Genomic DNA, 23,626 nt, shown 5'->3' on the forward strand with positions numbered 1-23,626 from the left:
CCTCCTATGACCCCGCTCCATCGCCGCCACACCCATCAAACCCACCGCCGTCCCCCCGCACTGGAATATTCAGCCTATAAGGCGCACTCCCATTTTCCTAAGAAATGTGGGGGAAAAAGTGCAACCTATATGCAAAAAAAAAAAAGGTAGACTACTCCAGATATTTACTTCTATTTTTTAAATTTGTCAAATAGCCCCTTTATATTATCATGTAAATTGTTGTTTCCTGAAACTTGTAGCAAAATGCCTGTGTCTGCCTCCAACTCCTCACTCCTCCTCACTTTCCTCCTACATAGAATTTTATAATCAGAAACTATCATCTCCCATCTCAGTAATGTGAAAACCTCTCTTCACTGATAGAGAGTGAAAGCTAGTGATCAGTCTGGAGAAGGAGGGTCGGGGAAAGAAGCTGATTTCTCTAATGTCAGATATTACAAAATTTCTTATCTTAACTTGAAATATCAATTTCTGAAAAATATGTGGAACTATGGCTACCCTTTAAGATATTATTTCTAAGTGCCCATAACTTAAGCCTCTCTTTAGATGTAATCATAACTGTTATTGACTCACACAGTATATTAGAGGAAAGAGATAAAATAATGTTTCAATCCAAAATGTCCTCAAGTTGAATTCACAACAAAGTATTTTGAAATACTGCAAATACCATCATTATTATAGGAAAGAACTTCTGGCAATTACAGCTGGAATGTATTTTCATTGATGTCATACAGCTACAGTACGTGTTGAATGCACAGGTGAATAATGCTGGTAGTTGAACTTTGGCTAGTTAAAGATGTAACAATTTGCTACTAATCTCATTTACTGAATATGAATTCTATTTCTGTTTTCTTTATTAATCTTGGGTAAACAATTCTCTGAAGCATGTTCCGAACATATGTGTCCTTCTCATTAAAGCATTCTGTTGCCCTAAGAGACAATGATACATTATTTAGCGCTCTATTGAAAAAGGAAACAAGTGTAGTTATAGCTACCGAAAATGTCACCGATCCTTTCTTCAATGATCAACCTCACGTTTATTAAAATGCAGGCTATCATGTAGTCATTTGCACGTAGCTTAAAGCAATAGTTATTTCCACTTATGATTGTTAGATAGAGTAAAATTTTTCACACACAGAAAATATAAAGAATGAGTGAATATATGTGATTTGGACATATACATTTCCTATGAAATCTATAGACATAGATAGGGCAAAAATACAGTAAATGGAAATCATATATATCATTGAAATTATTGTTTTGTTGGCAAAAGCAACCCAATTGTTTCACTACCATAGATATATTGATAATCTTAGCGATTCTTTTTTAAAATGCAAAGATTTATAAAATGAGAATAACTGTTGCGTTATTTTTCCAAATAATATGCAAATATGCAGAACTGCTTTCCTTAATCTTCACTAAGGCTTCTTTCACACTTCCGTCGGCACGACGTACCGACGGACGTTGTGAAAATTCGGGACAACGTGGGCAGCGGATGCAGTTTTTCAATGCATCCGCTGCCCATTCTAAAGTCCCGGGGAGGAGGGGGCGGAGTTCCGGCTATAAATGTGCGGTAGGAATTACAGGATCCGACGTACAAAAAAAACGTTCCCTTTAACGTTTTTTCGATAGGATGGTCTGCCAAAACATGACACATCCAGTGCACGACAGATGCGACGTATAACCATACAGTCATGGCCAAAAGTATTGACACCCTTGCAATTCTGTCAGATAATACTCATTTTCTTCCTGAAAATGATTGCAAACACAAACTATTTGGTATTATGATCTTCATTTAATTTGTCTTAAATGAAAAAAACACAAAAAGAATTGTCCTAAAGCCAAATTGGATATAATTCCACACCAAACATAGAAAAGGGGAGGACAAAAGAATTGGCACCGTTCGAAAAATCATGTGATGCTTCTCTAATTTGTGTAATTAACAGCACCTGTAACTTACCTGTGGCACCTAACAGGTGTTGGTAATAACTAAATCACACTTGCAGCCAGTTGACATGGATTAAAGTTGACTCAACCTCTGTCCTGTGTCCTTGTGTGTACCACATTGAGCATGGAGAAAAGAAAGAAGACCAAAGAACTGTCTGAGGACTTGAGAAACCAAATTGTGAGGAAGCATGAGCAATCTCAAGGCTGAAAGTCTATCTCCAAAGACCTGAATGTTCCTGTGTCTACCGTGCGCAGTGTCATCAAGAAGTTTAAAGCACCTAGCACTGTGGCTAACCTCCCTAGATGTGGACGGAAAAGAAAAATTGACAAGACATTTTAACGCAAGATTGTGCGGATGTTGGATAAAGAACCTCGACTAACATCCAAACAAGTTCAAGCTGCCCTGCAGTCCGAGGGTACAACAGTGTCAACCCGTACTATCCGTCGGCGTCTGAATGAAAAGGGACTGTATGTAGGAGACCCAGGAAGACCCCACTTCTTACCCCGAGACATAAAAAAGCCAGGCTGGAGTTTGCCAAGACTTACCTGAAAAAGCCTAAAACGTTTTGGAAGAATGTTCTCTGGTCAGATGAGACAAAAGTAGAGCTTTTTGGGCAAAGGCATCAACATAGACTTTACAGGAGAAAAAAAAGAGGCATTCAAAGAAAAGAACACAGTCCCTACAGTCAAACATGGCGGAGGTTCCCTGATTTTTTTGGGTTGCTTTGCTGCCTCTGGCACTGGACTGCTTGACCGTGTGCATGGCATTATGAAGTCTGAAGACTACCAACAAATTTTGCAGCATAATGTAGGGCCCAGTGTGAGAAAGCTGGGTCTCCCTCAGAGGTCATGGGTCTTCCAGCAGGACAATGACCCAAAGCACACTTCAAAAAGCACTAGAAAATGGTTTGAGAGAAAGCACTGGAGACTTCTAAGGTGGCCAGCAATGAGTCCAGACCTGAATCCCATAGAACACCTGTGGAGAGAGCTAAAAATGGCAGTTTGGAGGAGGCACCCTTCAAATATCAGGGACCTGGAGCAGTTTGCCAAAGAAGAATGGTCTATAATTCCAGCAGAGCATTGTAAGAAACTCATTGATGGTTACCGGAAGCAGTTGGTCGCAGTTATTTTGGCTAAAGGTTGTGCAACCAAGTATTAGGCTGAGGGTGCCAATACTTTTGTCTGGCCCATTTTTGGAGTTTTGTGTGAAATGATCAGTGTTTTGCTTTTTGCTTCATTCTCTTTTGTGTTTTTTTCATTTAAGACAAATTAAATGAAGATAATAATACCAAATAATTTGTGTTTGCAATCATTTTCAGGAAGAAAATGAGTATTATCTGACAGAATTGCAGGGGTGTCAATACTTTTGGCCATGACTGAAACGTCGCTATCTGTCTGCAATACAAGTCTATGGGCAAAAAACGCATCCTGTGGGCAACATTGCAGGATGCATTTTTTTATGCACCTTGCACTGAGTAGGGAGAAGCTTCCGAGTTACCGAAACAGAAGGGTATCCACCTTCCATACTTGCAGCAAATGTCACAATCTCACCAGGGGTCAGTCAGCGGACGGCGCAACACACAACGGGATGGAAATGGGGAGAGGAAGACCCTACCGATATGGAATGAAGGATGGGACACCTCCTGAGCTCCAACCTGAGCCTGTCCCTGCACTCTCCTAACGCCCTATGCCGGTCATTTCCCCAGCCGCCACAAACCGAGGCCCTCGTTGTCACCTCGCACTGCCCTGGCTAGTGCACTGGCCGGCAAGGGCGCTAGCCTCACAAATGCAGATGGTACAACATAGGGGGTGGTGACAAGCACGAGACAGACAATGTAAAAACACCACACTTAGCTTCCAGACACCGCTGCCAAGTTCCACACCACAGAGGACACAGAAACAGGATTCCAAACTCCAGAAGTAGCTAACATCAGAGAGCTGCAACTGCAAGGATGGTATCCATAGAATAACTATCACCAGCTGTCAGCTGATGCATCAGGTGACTATTTAAAGGATGGTGGGAGTGGCCACCACCCACATCAGCTGACCTAGCAATTCAGCAAAAATGGATCATGACAGCAATATGATGAAAACAAACTTGCTTGGTGTCCAATCGACCCCAAGTGACTAATTAAAGGCTAAAGAGGTCAACTGGCAAAAAGCATTTATTACCTGTGTTTTCCATTGATGGGGTTCCAACCACTGTAATGTAGACCAATTAACAAAGCTTGGATATCTGAGTTTCTTTGTCTGAATGGGATGGTAGTCTGCATGTGTGACCTCATCTCTATTCACTTCTTTCACTTCTATTGGACTGACTAAACCAGCATTCTGCTCTACCTCAGTGATATCTATAGAAGAGAATGGAATGGTATTCACACATACGCAACACTATGCGATTCCCACAAGGAGCCTGTAGGACCTCCATTTTGGTGGTGGGGGTCCAATTGGTCTAACTCTATGTGATCATGCAAACATTTATTATTTATCCTATGAATTCTGATAAATGCTTTTTACTGGATATCCCCTTTAACATCAGTAACAGAGACTCCTGTTAAAAGAAATTACTATGAAGCTAAAAAGGTGACTTCCAAAAGTTGGTTTATCTCTAAAAATGTTGGAAAACCTGCACTGCTGCAGTACATATCAAACAAGAGGATTCTTTTTTATATATACTGTATATATTAATTTCTCCTTGGATTTGCCTTACCATTTTCAGCAAAGACCAGAGCAGCAGAGTTTTTATTTGACCTATGGAGTAAATTAAAAAAATGTTATTAAATTATAACAATTATACATGCAAATACTTTTATGAATGAAATTAAAGTGTGAATATCCTTAAACAATTTATTCCCATTTTTATTTGATAATGCACATTTATAATAAATACACAGAAAGAGCATTTTTGCTACTACCACCCCATATAAACTACATGTATAGACATGAAACTTCAGTGCAATGATGCATCCATTGCTGTTCATACCTGCTTATAAACTATGCAGCAAGACAATTGGAAAATGTTTAATAGCTATACACCAGAAATCTAGCATTAATTATTGAAAATTATAGCACTCAATATATTTGCACAATATTTTTCATCTTTTTCCTACTTTTCTCCACTCTCTCCCACTTATTGAAAGTTGTCACATTTGTGGTCCGCACCTTGATCATCATATTATTTTTAACTTTCAAAAATGAAAAAAAACTGGACAGCAGATACATACCGCCCGAACCACAGACAGCATATATCAGACACGGACTGTATCATTTCAGCCATATATGTTTGCTGTTATAGACTTTCGCAGACAAATATACTTTAAAAGCCACCGGGGACCGAGCTGTATGGGTGACTAGTAAAAAAGGCCTGTCGTCGGCAGCTTCTCCCTGCCCACTCCAGTTGAGAGACAGGTCTTTCCTTGCATGCATGTATAGGGACAGACCTGTCAGCCATCGGTAGTGAGAGAAGAGAAGCCAACGGGGTCACCTTTGTGACTAGTCACTCCTGCGGATTGATCCGCAGCGGGCTTTCGAAGTAATATGCTGCAGCATTTCAGAGTCAAACATACATGGTTGAAATCATGCAGCAAGTCTCTGGACCGGGCAACCACTGTCAAGTTACCTTTAAACTAAAATGTTAATTCGAATATTAACTGTACCTAGGTATAGCTTGTAGTGTTATTAAAATCAGGGTTGGTTTATTGTAATCTATTTCCAAGGAGGATACATTTAAATTGTCCACAATGGCTATGTTCCAGTCATCTTGCTGTTGTAGGTAACTTGGCAAATTATTTACTGTCTTCTTCTCTACAGAGGGCAGAATTAAGGAGGCTGGTGATGAATCCAAAATGTCCTGGAAAAGATGCATAGAGTATTTTACAGCTTCAGCAAATGTAAGATTACTTTATTGCAACTCAACGTATCATCAGTTGAAGATTTATGTAGCACATGATAAACAGCAAAGTATCATTCCATGGAACAAGAGCCGTGCCTAGCAAATAATTTTATATAAAGGTCAGCTGTCATGGAGAGCAACAGCAAAGTGCAAGCGCCATAAATTATGCATGGCACATAAACATACAAGAGACAGAAAAGGACTCCACTCCTCACAGTGTAATTATAAGCAGAATTCATTACATAATCTCATGTTCTAGGTAATCAGGCAAAGCATACCGAATTTAACCAGCAATTAACCTCTTCAGGACCAGACAATTTATCATTTTTGCTCTTTTGTTTTTTCCTCATTTTATTCCAAGAGCCATCATTTATTTAATTTACTGTGAACATTGCTGAATGAGTGATTTTTTTGTATGATGAGCAGTGGTTTTGGAATGACAACATTCATTTTACCATAAAATGTACTAAAAAAATGGGAAAAAATCCAAGTGAGATGACATGGTGAAGAAAATGCAATTCTACCATAGTTGTTTTGGGGTTTGGTGTTAACAGTGTTTGTTGAACAGTAACAATTAAGTGGCAGCATGATTCTCCAGATCAGTATGAATAGTCAATTTCAGTTTTGTACAGTTTTTTCTTTTATATACGTGGTGAAAAAAAAATTCTGAGGTTTGAAAACATATAAAATTGGAACAAAATAAGACTAAGATGTCAACACCGTGGGTCTTCAGTAGGTCAACCTGCATCCATGGCAACACATCGATTCCCAATGATCACGCCAAGGGCGGCCAATGGGAGCCAGTGCGCTCTCTGCCCACCAATTACATAATTTAAATGCGGCAGTGAAAGTGTTGTCACAGTAAAGGCCAGGAGTCAATACTAGCAATATAATTACAGGAACCAGTCAATTAATGCACAGGGTGAGAAAGGTCACAAGGCTGGAGTCAAGATCAAGAGGCAGGAAAATAGTTAATGATACATAAATGATAACCTGGCAAGGAATGTTTCTTAGTCTGCTTGCAGGGGATCCATAGTGTGTAAATAGTCTGCCTGACATAATCAGAGGACACTAAGTGAGAAGGGAGTCTTCTGTAGCTGCTCGTTCGAGAATGGAGAAGTGATTAACAAAACGGTTGAAGGTAACTGGTGAACGGTTGAAGGTAACTGGTAACATTACCTTAGGTTTTAGGACAAAGTTCTGCTGACAATGGGGAAGTGTAATGATGTTGTTATTGATTGTTTCCTTCTATCGCAAGTACTACAGCTGGAAATTTTCCAAACATAATATAAAATCCTTGTGAGACTAAGAAAATATGTTTATTTCCTCAACAGAAAAGGTAAAAAAGATGGCAAGAATAGTACATAAGCTGCATACAAGGAAAAACAAACCTCTGACCAATTAGACACCTTCCCTAGGTTATAGCTTATATATCATCATGTGTATCCTAAAAACTCATCAGGAAAGCCTATAGCCTGCAATAATCCAGCTGCCAACTAACTGCCAACGAAGCTACTGACTTCTTTCCCAATACCTTGTAGAGTGTAAGCCAGTGAACGCAAGGTCCTCTCCCCCTGTACCAGTCTGTCACAGTTTGTTTAAGGTATTTTATATACAGACATGGACAAAATTGTTGGTACCCTTCAAACTCTCAATTGTCACTGAAATAACTTAAAACTGGCAACCTTTTGAGGCAGTCACTGCAAACAAATGATTTCTGTAACTCTTATTGAGACTTCTGCACCTGTTCACAAGTATTTTGGCTCTCTTGCCATGAGCAAACTGCTCCAGTTTTATCAGGTTTAAAGGGTGACTTCTCTAGACTACATGTTTCAGCTCCTTCCTTTTGGCCAATTCCAGTCTTGCTTTTTTATGATTTGCTGTCAACAGTGCATCCTGTTCGGTCACCTTACATGATGTTCACTATGGCCAAGACAGCAAGAAATGATGCAGTCTGAAACTGATGTATCTTGACCTTGGAGTTCACTTCTAATCTCTTTTGAAGTTGCTGTGGCTCTTTGGTAACTTCTCTTCGCTTTGTTATCAATTTTCCTCTTGTGGCCACATTCAAGCAGATCAGATACTGTCGCATATACCTTAAACTTCTGAATAATATGTGCAACAGTTGTAACAGGAACATCAAGCTGTTTTTGAGGTGGTTATATAGCTTTTACCTTAAACACGTTTGTCTACCTATAATTTTCTTTCTGATCTCCTGAGACAACTCTCTTCTTAGATGTCTGTGATCCATGTTCAATGTGGTACACACCATGATACCAAACAGCACATTGACTACTTTTCACCCCTTAAATAGACAACCTGACTGATTACAAGTTTGCAGACAACTTTGATGCTAATTTCAGGTAACACCTTAGTTTCTCATGTCCCTACGGTCAAATTATTTTCAATGTTTTCTAGGGTTATTATCACCATTTTTGTCACGGCCATTTTCATTAGTTTTTTTTCTGTTGAACCACAATTCAAAAGCATTGCCTGATTTTTATTAGTTAATATTCAGAAAATGTAAATTGAAATTTAGTTTTGTCAGTTTCGAATTATTTCAGCAACCATTGTGGGTTTTTCTTACTCCAACTGAAGGGTACCAATAATTTTGCCCATTTCCGTAAGTAAAAATTAATACTAATAATTGTTAGGGGTCTAACTATTTACTCGGTGCGTTTCGCCAGTCCTAACAAATAATAATGTATGACAAAATGTCTCTGATCTCTTACAATATTACACACACACAAATTCAACAATAGGATAATGAAGGTAGGTGACTGAAAATCCTGCAGCCATTCTTTCCATAATCCAAACTAACAAAGCAAACCAGTACAGAGAAAAGTGATTGCTGTAATACTCACAAATACACATGGACACTTACCTGAACATCATTCATTGGGTTTTCATTACCATACGCTGTGCTATAGTATGTGAAATCATCAATGCTCAGCTGAAAATTGGAGAAAATATGGAAACTCAGAAAACACCAAACCAATGGTTACAAAGCAAATAAACTCAGGATTAGTGTTGAGCATTCCGATACCGCAAGTATCGGGTATCGGCCGATACTTGCGGTATCGGAATTCCGATACCGAGATCCGATATTTTTGTGATATCGGGTATCGGTATCGGAAGTGTAAAATAAAGAATTAAAATAAAAAATATTGTTATATTCACCTCTCCGGCGGCCCCTGGACATCAGCGGGAGGATCCGGCGTCCGGCACGGCTTCTTTCTTCAAAATGCGCGCCTTCAGGACCTGTGGTATGACGTCCCGGCTTCTGATTGGTCGCGTGCCGCCCATGTGACCGCCACGCGACCAATCAGAAGCCGGGACGTCATTCCACAGGTCCTGAAGGCGCGCATTTTGAAGAAAGAAGCCGTGCCGGACGCCGGATCCTCCCGCTGACGTCCAGGGGCCGCCGGAGAGGTGAATATAACAATATTTTTTATTTTAATTCTTTATTTTACACTTTAATATGGATCCCAGGGCCTGAAGGAGAGTTTCCTCTCCTTCAGACCCTGGGATCCATGAGAATACCTTCCGATACTTGATGTCCCATTGACTTGTATTGGTATCGGATATCGGTATCGGCGATATCCGATATTTTTCGGGTATCGGCCGATACTATCCGATACCGATACTTTCAAGTATCGGACGGTATCGCTCAACACTACTCAGGATCTGTGTGGTTAAAAAAATACTCCAAGGAAAACTAACACATTTCGCAGGATCTAATGGAGTAGTTTACTGGCCCCTCAGTCCTGCTCCAGGCATAACAAAATGTAAATACTTTGCCTGAACTGTTACTTTATTAAATAAATGTAAGAAAACTGTTGCACTCAGCAAATTGATGTAATGACGGTAATTTATTAGACATTACAGGGTTGATAATGATTTCATAAATTCTATGCAAAGCCCATGCAAGATCAAATAATATTATCCAGATATTATAGGAACTGTTATTTTGATTTATGCTGTGTATGATTGTTGCAATTCTGTTCCTGACTTGATCTCCTGGATCTGACTCGGCTACCTAACTATCTTTCTTAACAGCAGCTGACTCTGTGGCCCTTGGCCAGGGACCCCTATTTAAGTCCAGATCCCTATATAGGAGTGAAAAGGTAAAGGCCAGGGCAGCCCCTGGACTTTGGAAAACGGACTAGCTTGCACCAAGCCTCTTTGTGGTGTAAGAGGAAGCGATGGTACCTGCATTGTGTTACATTAGTGAAGAATGACTGCCATCTGCTGACTGGATGAAACCAGGAGGAACCAACTGGCACCAGAATTGCAGAGGGAGGCAGTTCTTTTATGGGATCTAGTCAGGTGCCTTGCATGACAGAGTTCCTGTGTATAAAAGCCCTGCGCCCCAAAACGCAGGGGGAATTTGCCGCCAAGAAGAGGAGTGGTGCAGACGTGGACCAGAGACAACGCTGAAGCCAGTGTGGCAGGCTGCAGGAGAAAGCGTGCACCACCAAGGTGGTGGTCACTGCCAAAGGCCCAGTCGAAGCCCAGTGAGACCAAGAGACATGACTAGGGTTGAGCGAAACGGGTCGAACATTTTCAAAAGTCGCCGACTTTTGGCGAAGTCGAGTTTCATGAAACCCGATCCGACCCCTGTGCGTGGTCGGCCATGCGGTACGCGACTTTCGCGCCAAAGTCGCGTTTCAATGACGCGAAAAGCGCCATTTCTCAGCCAATGAAGGTAAACGCAGAGTGTGGGCAGCGTGATGACATAGGTCCTGGTCCCCACCATCTTAGAGAAGGGCATTGCAGTGATTGGCTTGCTGTCTGCGGCGTCACAGGGGCTATAAAGGGGAGTTCCCGCCGACCGCCATGTTACTGCTGCTGATCTGAGCTTAAGGAGAGGTTGCTGCCGCTTCGTCAGAAGCAGGGATAGCGTTAGGCAGGGTCCATTAACCACAAAACCGCTTGTGCTGTAGCGATTTCCACTGCCCAACACCACCTTCGGTGTGCAGGGACAGTGGAAGCTCCTTTTTTTTTTTTTTCCTCAGCGCTGTAGCTCATTGGGCTGCCCTAGAAGGCTCCCTGATAGCTGCATTGCTGTGTGTACGCCGCTGTGCAAACCAACTGCTTTTTTCAAAGCACAAATCCTCTTGTTCCTTCCTTTCTGCACAGCTATCTTGTTTGTTTGTCCACACTTTTTATTTAATTTGTGCATCAGTCCACTCCTTATTGCTGCCTGCCATACCTGGCTGAGATTACTGCAGGGAGATAGTAATTGAAGGACAGTTCCTTTTTTTTTTTTGTGGGAGATTAAGATTGACATTTCTGCTAGAGTGCCATCTCTGTCTGTGTCATCTCTCACTCAGTGGGCCATAGAAAGCCTATTTATTTTTTTGCTTGATTTGGGTTCCAAAATCTACCAGAAAAAATCACAACATCAATCAGTGGGAGAAAAATATTGGCCTCAGGGCTTGTGTGCCACTCCTTACTCCTGTGTGTGCCATCTCTCACTCAGTGGGCCATAGAAAGCCTATTAATTTTTTTGCTTGATTTGGGTTCTAAATTCTACCTGAAAAAATCAATAAATCAATCAGTGGGAGATTAATATTGGCCTTTGGGCTTGTGTGCCAGTCCTAAGCGTGCCATCTCTCTCTCTCTCAGATAGTGGGCCATAGAAAGCCTATTTTTTTATTATTTTATTGGGTTTATAAATTTTCCCTGGAAAAAAAAAAAAAGTGGGAGATTAATATTGGCCTCTGGGCTTGTGTGCCAGTCCTGAGCGTGCCATCTCTCTCACAAATAGTGGGCCATAGAAAGCCTATTTATTTTTTTGCTTGATTTGGGTTCCAAAATCTACCAAAAAAAATCACTAAATCAATCAGTGGGAGATTAATATTGGCCTTTGGGCTTGTGTGCCAGTCCTGAGCGTGCCATCTCTCTCACAAATAGTGGGCCATAGAAAGCCTATTTATTTTTTTGGTTGATTTGGGTTCATAATTCTACCTGAAAAAATCAATCAATCAATCAATCAGTGGGAGATTAATATTGGCCTTTGGGCTTGTCTGCCACTCCTGACTCCTGTGTGCGTCATCTGTCACTCAGTGGGCCCTAGAAAGCCTATTTTTTGTTTTATTTGTTTTCTAAATTCTCCCTGAAAAAATCATTTTATTTTCTTTGGTTTCTAAATTATTCCTGAAAAAAATCATTTTTTTTGTATTTTTTTTTCTCTAAAGTCTCCCTGAAAAAAAAAAAAAAATCTGTGGGAGATTCATATTGCCCCTTCTGCTTGTGTGCCAGTCTTGACTCCTGGGTGTGCCATCTCTCTCTCTCTCCCCAATTGTGGGCCATAGAAAGCCTATTAATTTTTTTGCTTGATTTGGGTTCCAAAATCTACCAAAAAAAATAACTAAATCAATCGGTGGGAGATTAATATTGGCCTCTGGGCTTGTGTGCCACTCCTGACTCCTGTGTGCGTCCTCTCTCACTCAGTGGGCCCTACAAAGCCTTTTTTTTTTTTTTTTTCCTAAATTCTCCCTGAAACAATCATTTCATTTTATTTGTTTTATAAATTCTTCTGTAAAAAATAATTTTTTTTTAATTTTTTTTTTTTCTGAAGTCTCCCTTTTAAAAAAAACAAACACAAATCAGTGGGAGATAAATATTTACATTTGCGCTTCAGTGACAGTCCTGCGTGTGTGCCATCTCATTTGTTGCCAACAACAACAGAGTGTGTAACATTGTGGCTGATTTTCGTTGTGGTCTCACCCACCTGTAAAGGGGTAGCTAAATCATAATGAAGTTATAGCTCACCGTGTAAGTTGTGTGACAGCAACAAATACCGTTCGTTTGGTAACGTTTTTAAAACAATGAGGAAGTCTGGTGGAAGAGGTCGTGGCCGGGGGCGTTCATTGTCAGCTGGTAATGAGGGTAGTGGTAGTGGTGGAGCATCAGGTGGTCGTGGGAAAAAAAATATTGCACCAAAGTCTGGAGCTGTGGAGCCAGGTTCGTCGTCTGGCTACACAAGGCCTCGAACCCTCCCTTTTCTGGGAGTAGGAAAACCGCTTTTAAAGCCGGAGCATCAAGAGCAAGTTTTGGCTTATCTTGCTGACTCAGCCTCTAGCTCTTTTGCCTCCTCTCGTGAAACTGGTAAAAGTAAAAGCAGCGCGTCGTTAGTGGATGTTCACGGTCAGGGACAAGTCGCTTCCTTGTCCTCTTCAGCAAAAACAACAACAGAGAAGAATGCAGCAGGCGACACAACGGGTTACTCCATGGAGCTCTTTACACATACCGTCCCTGGCTTAGAAAGTGAAGCAGTTAACAGTCCATGCCCATTACAAGTTGAATCTGACATGGAGTGCACTGATGCACAGCCACAGCCAGACTACTATGCTGGTCCTTTGACTCAGACCACAACATTGCCCTCGCAGGGTGCTGATCAAGAATCAGACCCTGATGAGACTATGTTGCCCCATCACGAACGCTATACCACCGACCGACACGGTGACACAGACGAAGTTGCACACGAGCTACAAGAAGAGGTAATAGATGACCCAGTTCTTGACCCCGATTGGCAGCCATTGGGGGAACAGGGTGCAGGCGGCAGCAGTTCTGAAGCGGAGGAGGAGGGGCCGCAGCAGGCATCAACATCGCAACAGGTTCCATCTGCCGGGCCCGTATCTTGGCCAAAACGCGTGGCAAAGTCAAAACCTGTTGGAGGACAGCGTGGCCATCCGGTTAAAGCTCAGTCTGCAATGCCTGAAAAGGTATCCGATGCTAGAAAAAGTGCAGTCTGGCATTTTTTTAAACAACATCCAATTGATCAGCACAAAGTAATCTGTCAAAAATGTTCAACTACCTTAAGCAGAGGGCAGAATCTGAAAAGTCTCAATACAAGTTGCATGCATAGACATTTAACCACCATGCATTTGCAAGCTTGGACTAACTACCAAACGTCCCTTAAGGTTGTAGCACCCTCGGCCAATGAAGCTACTCATCAACGCAACATCCCTTCCGGCAGTGTAGGGCCACCATTTTCTGCACCACCTGCAGTATCTGTGCAGGTTTCTTTGCCAGGCCAAAGCAGTCAGGGTCAGGGAATCTCCAGTTTCGTAGTAGGAAACACTGCATCTAGGGCACCGGCGGCAACAATACCATCTCCCACCGTCTCTCAGTCTGCCATGTCCACCGGCACCCCCGCTAGTTCCACGATCTCCAGCTCTCCAGTCCAGCTCACCCTACATGAGACTATGGTTAGAAAAAGGAAGTACTTAGCCTCGCATCCGCGTACACAGGGTTTGAACGCCCACATAGCTAGACTAATCTCGTTAGAGATGATGCCCTACCGGTTAGTTGAAAGCGAAGCTTTCAAAGACCTGATGGACTACGCTGTACCACGCTACGAGCTACCCAGTCGACACTTTTTTTCCAGAAAAGCCATCCCAGCCCTCCACCAGCATGTTAAAGAGCGCATCGTCCATGCACTCAGGCAATCTGTGAGCACAAAGGTGCACCTGACAACAGATGCATGGACCAGTAGGCATGGCCAGGGACGTTACGTGTCCATCACGGCACACTGGGTAAATGTGGTGGATTCAGGGTCCACAGGGGACAGCAAGTTTGGGACAGTTCTGCCTAGCCCACGGTCTAGGAAACAGTTGGCTGTAGCCGTTCGCACCCCCTCCTCCTCCTCCTCCTCCTTGTCCTCCTGCAGAAGCGAGAGCTCGTCCACAGACCGCAGTCGCACAACCACTCCATCCGCAGCTGCCACTGTTGCACACCAGGTCTCCCATTATGGGGCAGCTACTGGCAAACGTCAGCAGGCTGTATTGGCTATGAAGTGTTTGGGCGACAACAGACACACCGCAGAAGTTCTGTCCGAGTTCTTGCAGCAAGAAACGCAGTCGTGGCTGGGCACTGTAGATCTTGAGGCAGGCAAGGTAGTGAGTGATAACGGAAGGAATTTCATGGCTGCCATCTCCCTTTCCCAACTGAAACACATTCCTTGCCTGGCTCACACCTTAAACCTGGTGGTGCAGTGCTTCCTGAAAAGTTATCCGGGGTTATCCGACCTGCTCCTCAAAGTGCGTGGACTTTGCGCACATATCCGCCGTTCGCCTGTACACTCCAGCCGTATGCAGACCTATCAGCGTTCTTTGAACCTTCCCCAGCATCGCCTAATCATAGACGTTGTTACAAGGTGGAACTCAACACTGCACATGCTTCAGAGACTGTGCGAACAGAGGCGGGCTGTTATGTTTTTGTGGGAGGATACACATACACGGGCAGGCAGTAGGATGGCAGACATGGAGTTGTCAGGTGTGCAGTGGTCGAAGATTCAAGACATGTGTCAAGTCCTTCAGTGTTTTGAGGAATGCACACGGCTGGTTAGTGCAGACAACGCCATAATAAGCATGAGCATCCCCCTAATGTGTCTGCTGATGCAAAGTTTGACGCACAAAAAGGCTCAGGCGTCTGCACCAGAGGAAGAGGAAAGCCTTGATGACAGTCAGCCATTGTCTGGTCAGGGCAGTGTACAGGACGAGGTAGCGGGCGAAGAGGAGGTGGAGGATGAGGAGGATGATGGGGATGAGTATATTTTTAATGAGGAAGCTTTCCCGGGGTCATTGGAAATTGGTGGCGTGGCAAGGGCGGGTTCTGGTTTTTTGAGGGACACAAGTGACGTAGATTTGCCTGCAACTGCCCCTCAACCAAGCACAACCGCAGATTTGACAACTGGAACTTTGGCCCACATGGCGGATTATGCCTTGCGTATCCTCAAAAGGGACACACGCATTACAAAAATGATGAACGATGACGATTACTGGTTGGCCTGCCTCCTTGATCCTCGCTATAAAGGCAAATTGCAAAATATTATGCCACATGAGAACTTGGAACTAATATTAGCAACAAAACAATCAACTCTTGTTGACCGTTTGCTTCTGGCATTCCCTGCACACAGCGCCCGTGATCGTTCTCACACGAGCTCCAGGGACCAGCAGACCAGAGGTGTTAGAGGGGCAGAAATCAGAAGTGGCGTTGGCCAGAGGGGTTTTCTGACCAGGTTGTGGAGTGATTTTGCTATGACCGCAGACAGGACAGGTACTGCAGCATCAATTCAAAGTGACAGGAGACAACATTTGTCCAGTATGGTTACAAACTATTTTTCATCCCTTATCGACGTTCTCCCTCAACCGTCATTCCCATTTGATTACTGGGCATCCAAATTAGACACCTGGCCAGAATTGGCAGAATATGCATTGCAGGAGCTTGCTTGCCCGGCAGCTAGTGTCCTATCAGAAAGAGTATTCAGTGCTGCAGGTTCAATACTAACTGAAAAAAGGACTCGTCTGGCTACCCAAAATGTAGATGATCTAACCTTCATTAAAATGAACCACAACTGGATTTCGAAATCTTTTGCCCCACCTTGCCCGGCTGACACCTAACTTTCCTATGAAAAGGTCTTGCCTGTGGACTCTTCTGAATGACTTTTCCAATCTCGTAATTTTCTGCACCTGATTGTCCAGCATACGACATGTTTACTCCTAACAAAATGGCCAAACTCCCCACACGGGGCCGTGGTATCGCCACTTTGCGCCAGCACCCGTGAGAGTGCTGTTTGTCTGAAGAGGTGGGTGTGCCCGCTTTTGGTCGACGGCACTGCCACTGGGTCCCTCATAGTACAATAAAGTGTCTCTGGTGGTGGTGGTGCGCACCCAACGTCAGACACACCATTGTAATATGAGGGGCCCTGGGCCTGTACCGCCGGCCACAAGACAGTTCCCCCCCCCAGCTCAAACAGTGCTCTACCACTAGCAAAATTATCTCTCACAGCTTCACCAATGTTTAGTCTATGCGCTGACATCCTTCAATGCCTGGCACTGACAATACCATTGTTTTGACATTTTTGTTATGTTAGGCCTTCGAAGCCTGTCTGCGGTCCGTTCTTTCTACAACTACTACACTGACCAGGCCACTGCTGGCCGTGTTCCCCTGGAACCAATTTAAACTTGCCTACAGCCAGCCCAATTTTGTTATGTTAGGCCTTCTTAGCCTGTCTGCCGTCACTCCTTCCACTAGACTTCCACTGACCAGACCACTGTTGCCCGTGTACCCCTGGAACCAATTTTAAATTGCCAACAGCCAAATGTTATTATGTTAGGCCTTTGATGCCTGTCTGCCGTCACTCCTTCCACTAGACTTCCACTGACCAGACCACTGTTGCCCGTGTACCCCTGGAACCAATTTTAAATTGCCAACAGCCCAATGTTATGATGTTAGGCCTTTGATGCCTGTCTGCCGTCACTCCTTCCACTAGGCCTCCACTGACCTGTCTACTGCTGCCCGTGTTCCCATGGAACCAATTGTAAATTGCCTACAGCCAGCCCATTTTATTACGTTAGGCCTTCGAAGCCTGTCTGCGGTCCCTCCTTCCACTAGGCCTCCACTGACCTGTCTACTGCTGCCCGTGTTCCCCTGGAACCAATTTTAAATTGCCTACAGCCAGCCCATTTTATTATGTTAGGCCTTCGAAGCCTGTCTGCGGTCCCTCCTTCCACTAGGCCTCCACTTACCTGTCTACTGCTGCCCGTGTTCCCCTGGAACCAATTTTAAATTGCCTACAGGCAGCCCAATTTATTATGTTAGGGCTTCGAAGCCTGTCTGCGGTCCCTCCTTCCACTAGGCCTCCACTGACCTGTCTACTGCTGCCCGTGTTCCCCTGGAACCAATTTTAAATTGCCTACAGCCAGCCCATTTTATTATGTTAGGCCTTCGAAGCCTGTCTGCGGTCCCTCCTTCCACTAGGCCTCCACTTACCTGTCTACTGCTGCCCGTGTTCCCCTGGAACCAATTTTAAATTGCCTACAGGCAGCCCAATTTATTATGTTAGGGCTTCGAAGCCTGTCTGCGGTCCCTCCTTCCACTAGGCCTCCACTGACCTGTCTACTGCTGCCCGTGTACCCCTTGAACCAACATCATAAAATAAAAAAAAAAGTATTTTGCTTATAAAAAAGAAAATACTGGTGAGATATCAAATGCAGACATTTTAACATTAAAAACAAACACACAACTAAAATCTGGTACAGTACTAAAAATGGCCACCAGCTACAATTACTTTATCCTGCAAGTATTTAACTGAAAGGTTTTTTAAATTGAAAATACAGATATGGCATCCACCGAGTGTTGTCCTGTCGCGTCTTCTTTATATTATTGCCGAGAAGATGCAAAACAATGAAAATAATAAAATCATTAATTACCAAAATAATAGAGAAAGTCAACACCACATTGCAAATAAACATTCATTCCAAATAAAGAAGCAGGGCGCGTCCGAGGGTGAGTATATACCTAATAAGAATATAATCACCCTCGGACGCGCAATGCTTATTTCCAACAGCCTTCCTTCCTAAGAATCAGCCCTTCCGTGGTGTAGAGAGACGTTGTGTTACACTTTAAGGTGTTCCCCAGGTTGTCTTTCCTGAGCTTCGATCTTCCGGCTCTCGTTTAGTAGTTCTTGGAAACTACACTGCATTAGGCCTTCAAATTGGGTATGGGGTGTAGAGAGAGGGTGTGTTACACTCCAAGGTGTTCCCCAGGTTGCCTTTCCTGAGCTTCGATCTTCCGGCTCTCGTTTAGTAGTTGTTGGAAACTACGCTGCATTAGGCCTTCAAATTGGGTATGGGGTGTAGAGAGAGGGTGTGTTACACTCCAAGGTGTTCCCCAGGTTGCCTTTCCTGAGCTTCGATCTTCCGGCTCTCGTTTAGTAGTTCTTGGAAACTACACTGCATTAGGCCTTCAAATTGGGTATGGGGTGTAGAGAGACGTTGTGTTACACTCCAAGGTGTTCCCCAGGTTGCCTTTCCTGAGCTTCGATCTTCATGCTCTCGTTTAGTAGTTGTTGGAAACTACGCTGCATTAGGCCTACAAATTGGGTATGGGGTGTAGAGAGAGGGTTTGTTACACTCCAAGGTGTTCCCCAGGTTGCCTTTCCTGAGCTTCGATCTTCCGGCTCTCGTTTAGTAGTTGTTGGAAACTACGCTGCATTAGGCCTTCAAATTGGGTATGGGGTGTAGAGAGATGGTGTGTTACACTCCAAGGTGTTTCCCAGGTTTCCTTGCCATTGCTTCGGTCTTCCGACTCTCGTTTAGTAGTTGTAGAAAAGTACACTGCATTAGGCCTACAAAATGGGTATGGGGTGGAGAGAGATGGTGTGTTACACTCCAAGGTGTTCCCCAGGTTGCCTTTCCTGAGCTTCTATCTTCAGGCTCTCATTAAATTGTGGTTAAATGGAACAACTGCATTTGGCGTACTAGTTGGTTTGGGGCCTACTATCGGTGTCTGCCACTCCTTGCTGTTCTCCTGGTTTCCTGTCCTGAAATTCCATTTTCAGGCTCTCGTTAAGTAGTTGTTAATGTTAGACTGCATTTGGCCTACTAGTTGGGTTGGGGCCTACTATCGGTGTCTGCCACTCCTTGCTGTTCTCCTCCACTGAACAAAGCTGTGCCGCCTGTTTACTACGGTTGCCAATTTTGAACTGCATTTCGACTACTTACTGATTTGGCCCTACTCTCTGTGTCAGCCTCTCATTCCAGTTGTCCTCCACTGCAATGCCCCCTGGTTATTCCTGTGTTACCAATTTTGAACTGCATTTAGCCCACTTTATTCTTTGGGCCTATATCTGTGTTTCCACTTCATCGTGCCCATTGCCCAGCCAGTGATAGATGAGTCTGCTGGTACATTGACCCATAACGCAACATTCCCCGTGCATGCTACACAACAACATTGTGACCCTGCTGAAAGTCAGGTTGCTCTTCCCGCATACCATACCACCTTACACGGGGACAAAGAGGAAGGTGCAGATGAAAGTGCAGGTTCCTTCATCAGGTGGGGGGAGGAATACTAGTTGGCGACGTCACTGGCACAGGGCCTCTCATAGTACGCAAAAGTGTTGCTGCCGGTGGGAGGCGCCCCCGCCATGCAAACACACCGCTGTACTTTGAGGGGCCCTGTGCCAGTGCCAATGCCAACAAGTGGGCCCCCCCTGCTTGCTCAGGATCACAGCACTTGCAAAGTTGAAATACTTACCTCTCCCTGCTCCACTGCCGTGACGTGGTCCAGATTTCCTGGGCCCACTAATTACTTGAACCAGCCCTACCCCACACAACTTTAGCCAAATGACCCCCAATTTCAAATGCCTTCCAATTATTATAAGGTAAATTACGCTTGACAAGCTTCATTAAGAAGAATGGATGGTTTTGACATTAAAATGGGCACTCTAGGTGTTTTCCTGGCCCCCACTCACTGCCGACTATGCTGTCCCATTGACTTGCATTGGGTTTCGTGTTTCGGTCGATCCCGACTTTTCGCCATAATCGGCCGATTTCACTCGACCCGACTTTTGAGATAGTCGGGTTTCGCGAAACCCGGCTCGACTCTAAAAAGGTCAAGGTCGCTCAACTCTAGACATGACCACGCCGATCAAGATCCAGAGTCCAGGCTGCGCAGTCAAGGCTTGAACCTTTGCCCCATGCCGGTCAAGTCCCCAAAGCCAGACAATGCGCATCGAGAATTTTGACCCAGCCCTTTCTGCTCCAGGCTTAGGAGATACCTACCGATGGTCAAGCACCAAAGATCTGCAAGGAGACATCGACCAGAGGAGAACACTTGTGGTTACAGAACAATGGCACAAATGAACAGGGCCATCACTTCCAGCCATAATGTGCTGTTCAGGGGTTAGCCTGGGTTAGGACAACAGGTGGAGAGTGGGCCAGTTGGTGAACAGGAGGTTCAATGTTCTTTGATAACCTTTGTCAGGAGGACTTGCAAATTAGCGGGAATACCCGGTGACCCATGCTAGGGCCATTGTTGCAGGAACAGCTAACTTGGTAGCTCCCAGGAACGGATGTACCACAGTTGTATAAAGAACATTAGTATAATTCTGGAGAGACTTTCCCCATTATTATAATTGTATTGTTGTATGGTTTATTGCTGTTTTGCACTGTTTGATATAATTAACTATCCCCTAACTACTGTAAATTAATTCTGTATTGTAAATAATCAAACCGTTCATTGACTGTTCCTGCCTTGTGCCTTCTGTGTTGCATTCAGTCACTTGCTTACAGTGGCAACCATTTGGAGCTGCAAGGTGACTACGAACAGTGACAGCATGACACTAATACAGGGGAATCCTGGCAGTGACAACATTGCACACTGTTAAGATTCAGAAATCTGCACATACATCTACACTGACAGCAGAAATTTATGTTAATCCTGAAAAACCTTTTTATCATTAGATCTCATATGGCCTTCCCATATACTTTCCAATAAATGTATCCTTATTATATCAGTTTGCTGAGTGGCGTGGTTTTCTTACACTTATGCTGTAAAGGTTGAAGAATACTTCCACAAAGCATCAGCATGACAAACTGAGTGTATGACTATGTCCACATTGACTGCTTCTTTATTGAAGTTACTTACAGTGTCTTGGAGAAACATGACAAGGAAACTGCATTTTCTATCATCTTGTTGCAATAACTGATAGAATTCATGGCTTGAAGTTATATGGCCGGCATTAATGGATGGTGTCGTACCCCATGTAGAGCTGAAATTAGAAAATTCTTGTGTCAAATATTAACAGAATTGAAAAAACAACTTTTGAAATGACCCGTCATATTTTATGTCCATAAAATTCATATATTTGTTTTCTGTGCACAGGTTTGTACTCTGACATCTGCCTTATTGACATGTCACTATTCTGTATCACTATCAGTATTTGCGCCTTGGACGCAGCACATGTCCGCCTCGTCCAAAGCGCTGCCGGCTATTGAACTCAGGTGATTCTGCATGTGATCACTGAACCGTACGAAATCACCGCATCCAATACATTGTAGGAGTGCAATTTATCTTGCGGAGGCTCGCGTCTCCGCAAGAGAAATAGACATGCTGCATTCTGGAAAGATGCGCTGCATGTCCATCTCTGCAGGTAAGCCACGGGCGTCTGTGCAAGCATAGTGGGCATGGGATTTCATGAAATCCCCGCAACTATGCTGAAACATCTGGACGCTGCAGGTTGGACGCTACACAAGTACGCAACATGCAACCCTCAGCGTTTACTCACTATGTGCACCTACCCTAACATGTTGGGTATTTGGTCACTATTTTAGCCCAGTATCTGTAAGCCAAAGCTAGGAGTGGGTGATAAATACAGAAGTGGTGACGTGTTTCTATTATACTTTTCCTCTGATTGCTCCACTTCATATTTTAGCTTACAAATAGTGATATACAATACTGACCAAATATTGAAAGTGTGAACGTGGCCTTAGTGTAAATCAGCATTTGTAAGTCAAATTCACTTGGTCTGCGTTTTGAAGCCACTCCTGGTTTTGGCTTACCAATACTGAGGTAAAAAACTCACCAAATACTGAACATGTACACATGGTCTTTAGCATTTTTGGTCAGTGTTTCATCAGGATTTAGGATTTAGTGCATATAAAACAATTAATAAAGTTTATTTCGAATACATATCCATAAAATGATGTAAACAGTATATAATGGATGCCTCAACAAACGACTAACAACCAACAGCAGAATAACACACTGATTCACACACAGGTATATACCATGATAAGTATCATAATCATATGGTAACCACTAAAACCATTGCTCAAATCCAATCTACTATAGATACAAGTGCTATTTATGGTGCACCCTAATAACAATCAATCCATGGTGATTACCATCAATACATGAAGCATGCTAAAGTGTCTATGTGCATGGTGCTACTCTATTTTGAAAATATAAAGTGCATGGAGTCACATACTAATACTTGTGTGAAGTGTCAATGCACCCCGATGCGCGTTTCACTTATTCTTCTTCCGGGGGCGCCCCCGGTAGCATACTACATGTATTGATGGTAATCACCATGGATTGATTGTTATTGGGGTGTACCATAAATAGCACTTGTATCTATAGTAGATTGTATATGAGCAATGGTTTTGGTGGTTACCATACAATTATGATTTATGATACTTATCATGGTATATACCTGTATATACCTGTATGTGAATCAGTGTGTTATTCTGCTGTTGGTTGTTAGTCGTTTGTTGAGGCATCCATTATATACTGTTTACATCATTTTATGGATATGTATTCGAAATAAACTTTATTAATTGTTTTATATACACTTCATGAGCCTTTTTTTCTTGGTTCTAATATATTAGAGTATAGAAATAGTTGTAGCTCGGCGGTCAGCAGCGAACACAGACAGACAAGGGCCCCTGTGTCAGAACAATATAAGGGCCCTTTGCAGTCCAACAGCTCATCATAATGCACAATTCCATCTGTTTTGGAGGTAAAAGTGGGCCCTCCCCCAACCTCGGGGGGGGGCCCGGGTTGCACCACTGCTAAATCAGCCCCTTTGAACAGCATAGTAAATGCAGCATCCCAATCCCTGAGACAGCAGTATCAGTCAGAATGAATAGTTATAATGCAATTTCCATTGGGCGCTATCTGAACATGCTAACTTATACAAGTGTTATTACAATGGCCGTTATTACATAAATAATACTTTCTTGTCACAACAAATGAAAAATTGGCATTTCGACAACATTTCTTCACATTTCAATGGTCTACCAGGACCTGTACTGTGCAGCTGGGAATGAACAGTAAGGTTAATAAGACAGAGGCATTCTCTAATGAATTCTTACATTAACATATGGCTACAGGCGTAGCCGGCACAGTATTAGCAGTAATTACGGTATACTCAAACAATTTTCTTCTTAACTCTTTATATTCCTTCAAGTCTTTCAGATATAATTATTCAGTTAA

General features: G+C 43.4%; 1 protein-coding gene across 2 annotated transcripts in view; it reads right to left on the reverse strand.

Moving 5' to 3' along the window:
- LOC138676054 (V-type proton ATPase subunit S1-like) overlaps positions 1-23,626 on the reverse strand; it is a 224,218-nt gene that overhangs the window by 113,708 nt on the left and 86,884 nt on the right. For both annotated transcript variants that reach the window (XM_069764898.1, XM_069764897.1), the window contains 4 exons: positions 21,278-21,401; positions 8,721-8,789; positions 5,601-5,794; positions 4,655-4,695 (listed from right to left, as the gene is read on the reverse strand). In XM_069764898.1, the coding sequence (XP_069620999.1) occupies positions 4,655-4,695; positions 5,601-5,794; positions 8,721-8,789; positions 21,278-21,401 (428 nt within the window). The remainder of the gene's footprint in view (positions 1-4,654; positions 4,696-5,600; positions 5,795-8,720; positions 8,790-21,277; positions 21,402-23,626) is intronic.

This window comes from Ranitomeya imitator, chromosome 4, assembly GCF_032444005.1.
Source record: "Ranitomeya imitator isolate aRanImi1 chromosome 4, aRanImi1.pri, whole genome shotgun sequence".
NCBI classification, from domain to species: Eukaryota; Metazoa; Chordata; class Amphibia; order Anura; family Dendrobatidae; genus Ranitomeya; species Ranitomeya imitator.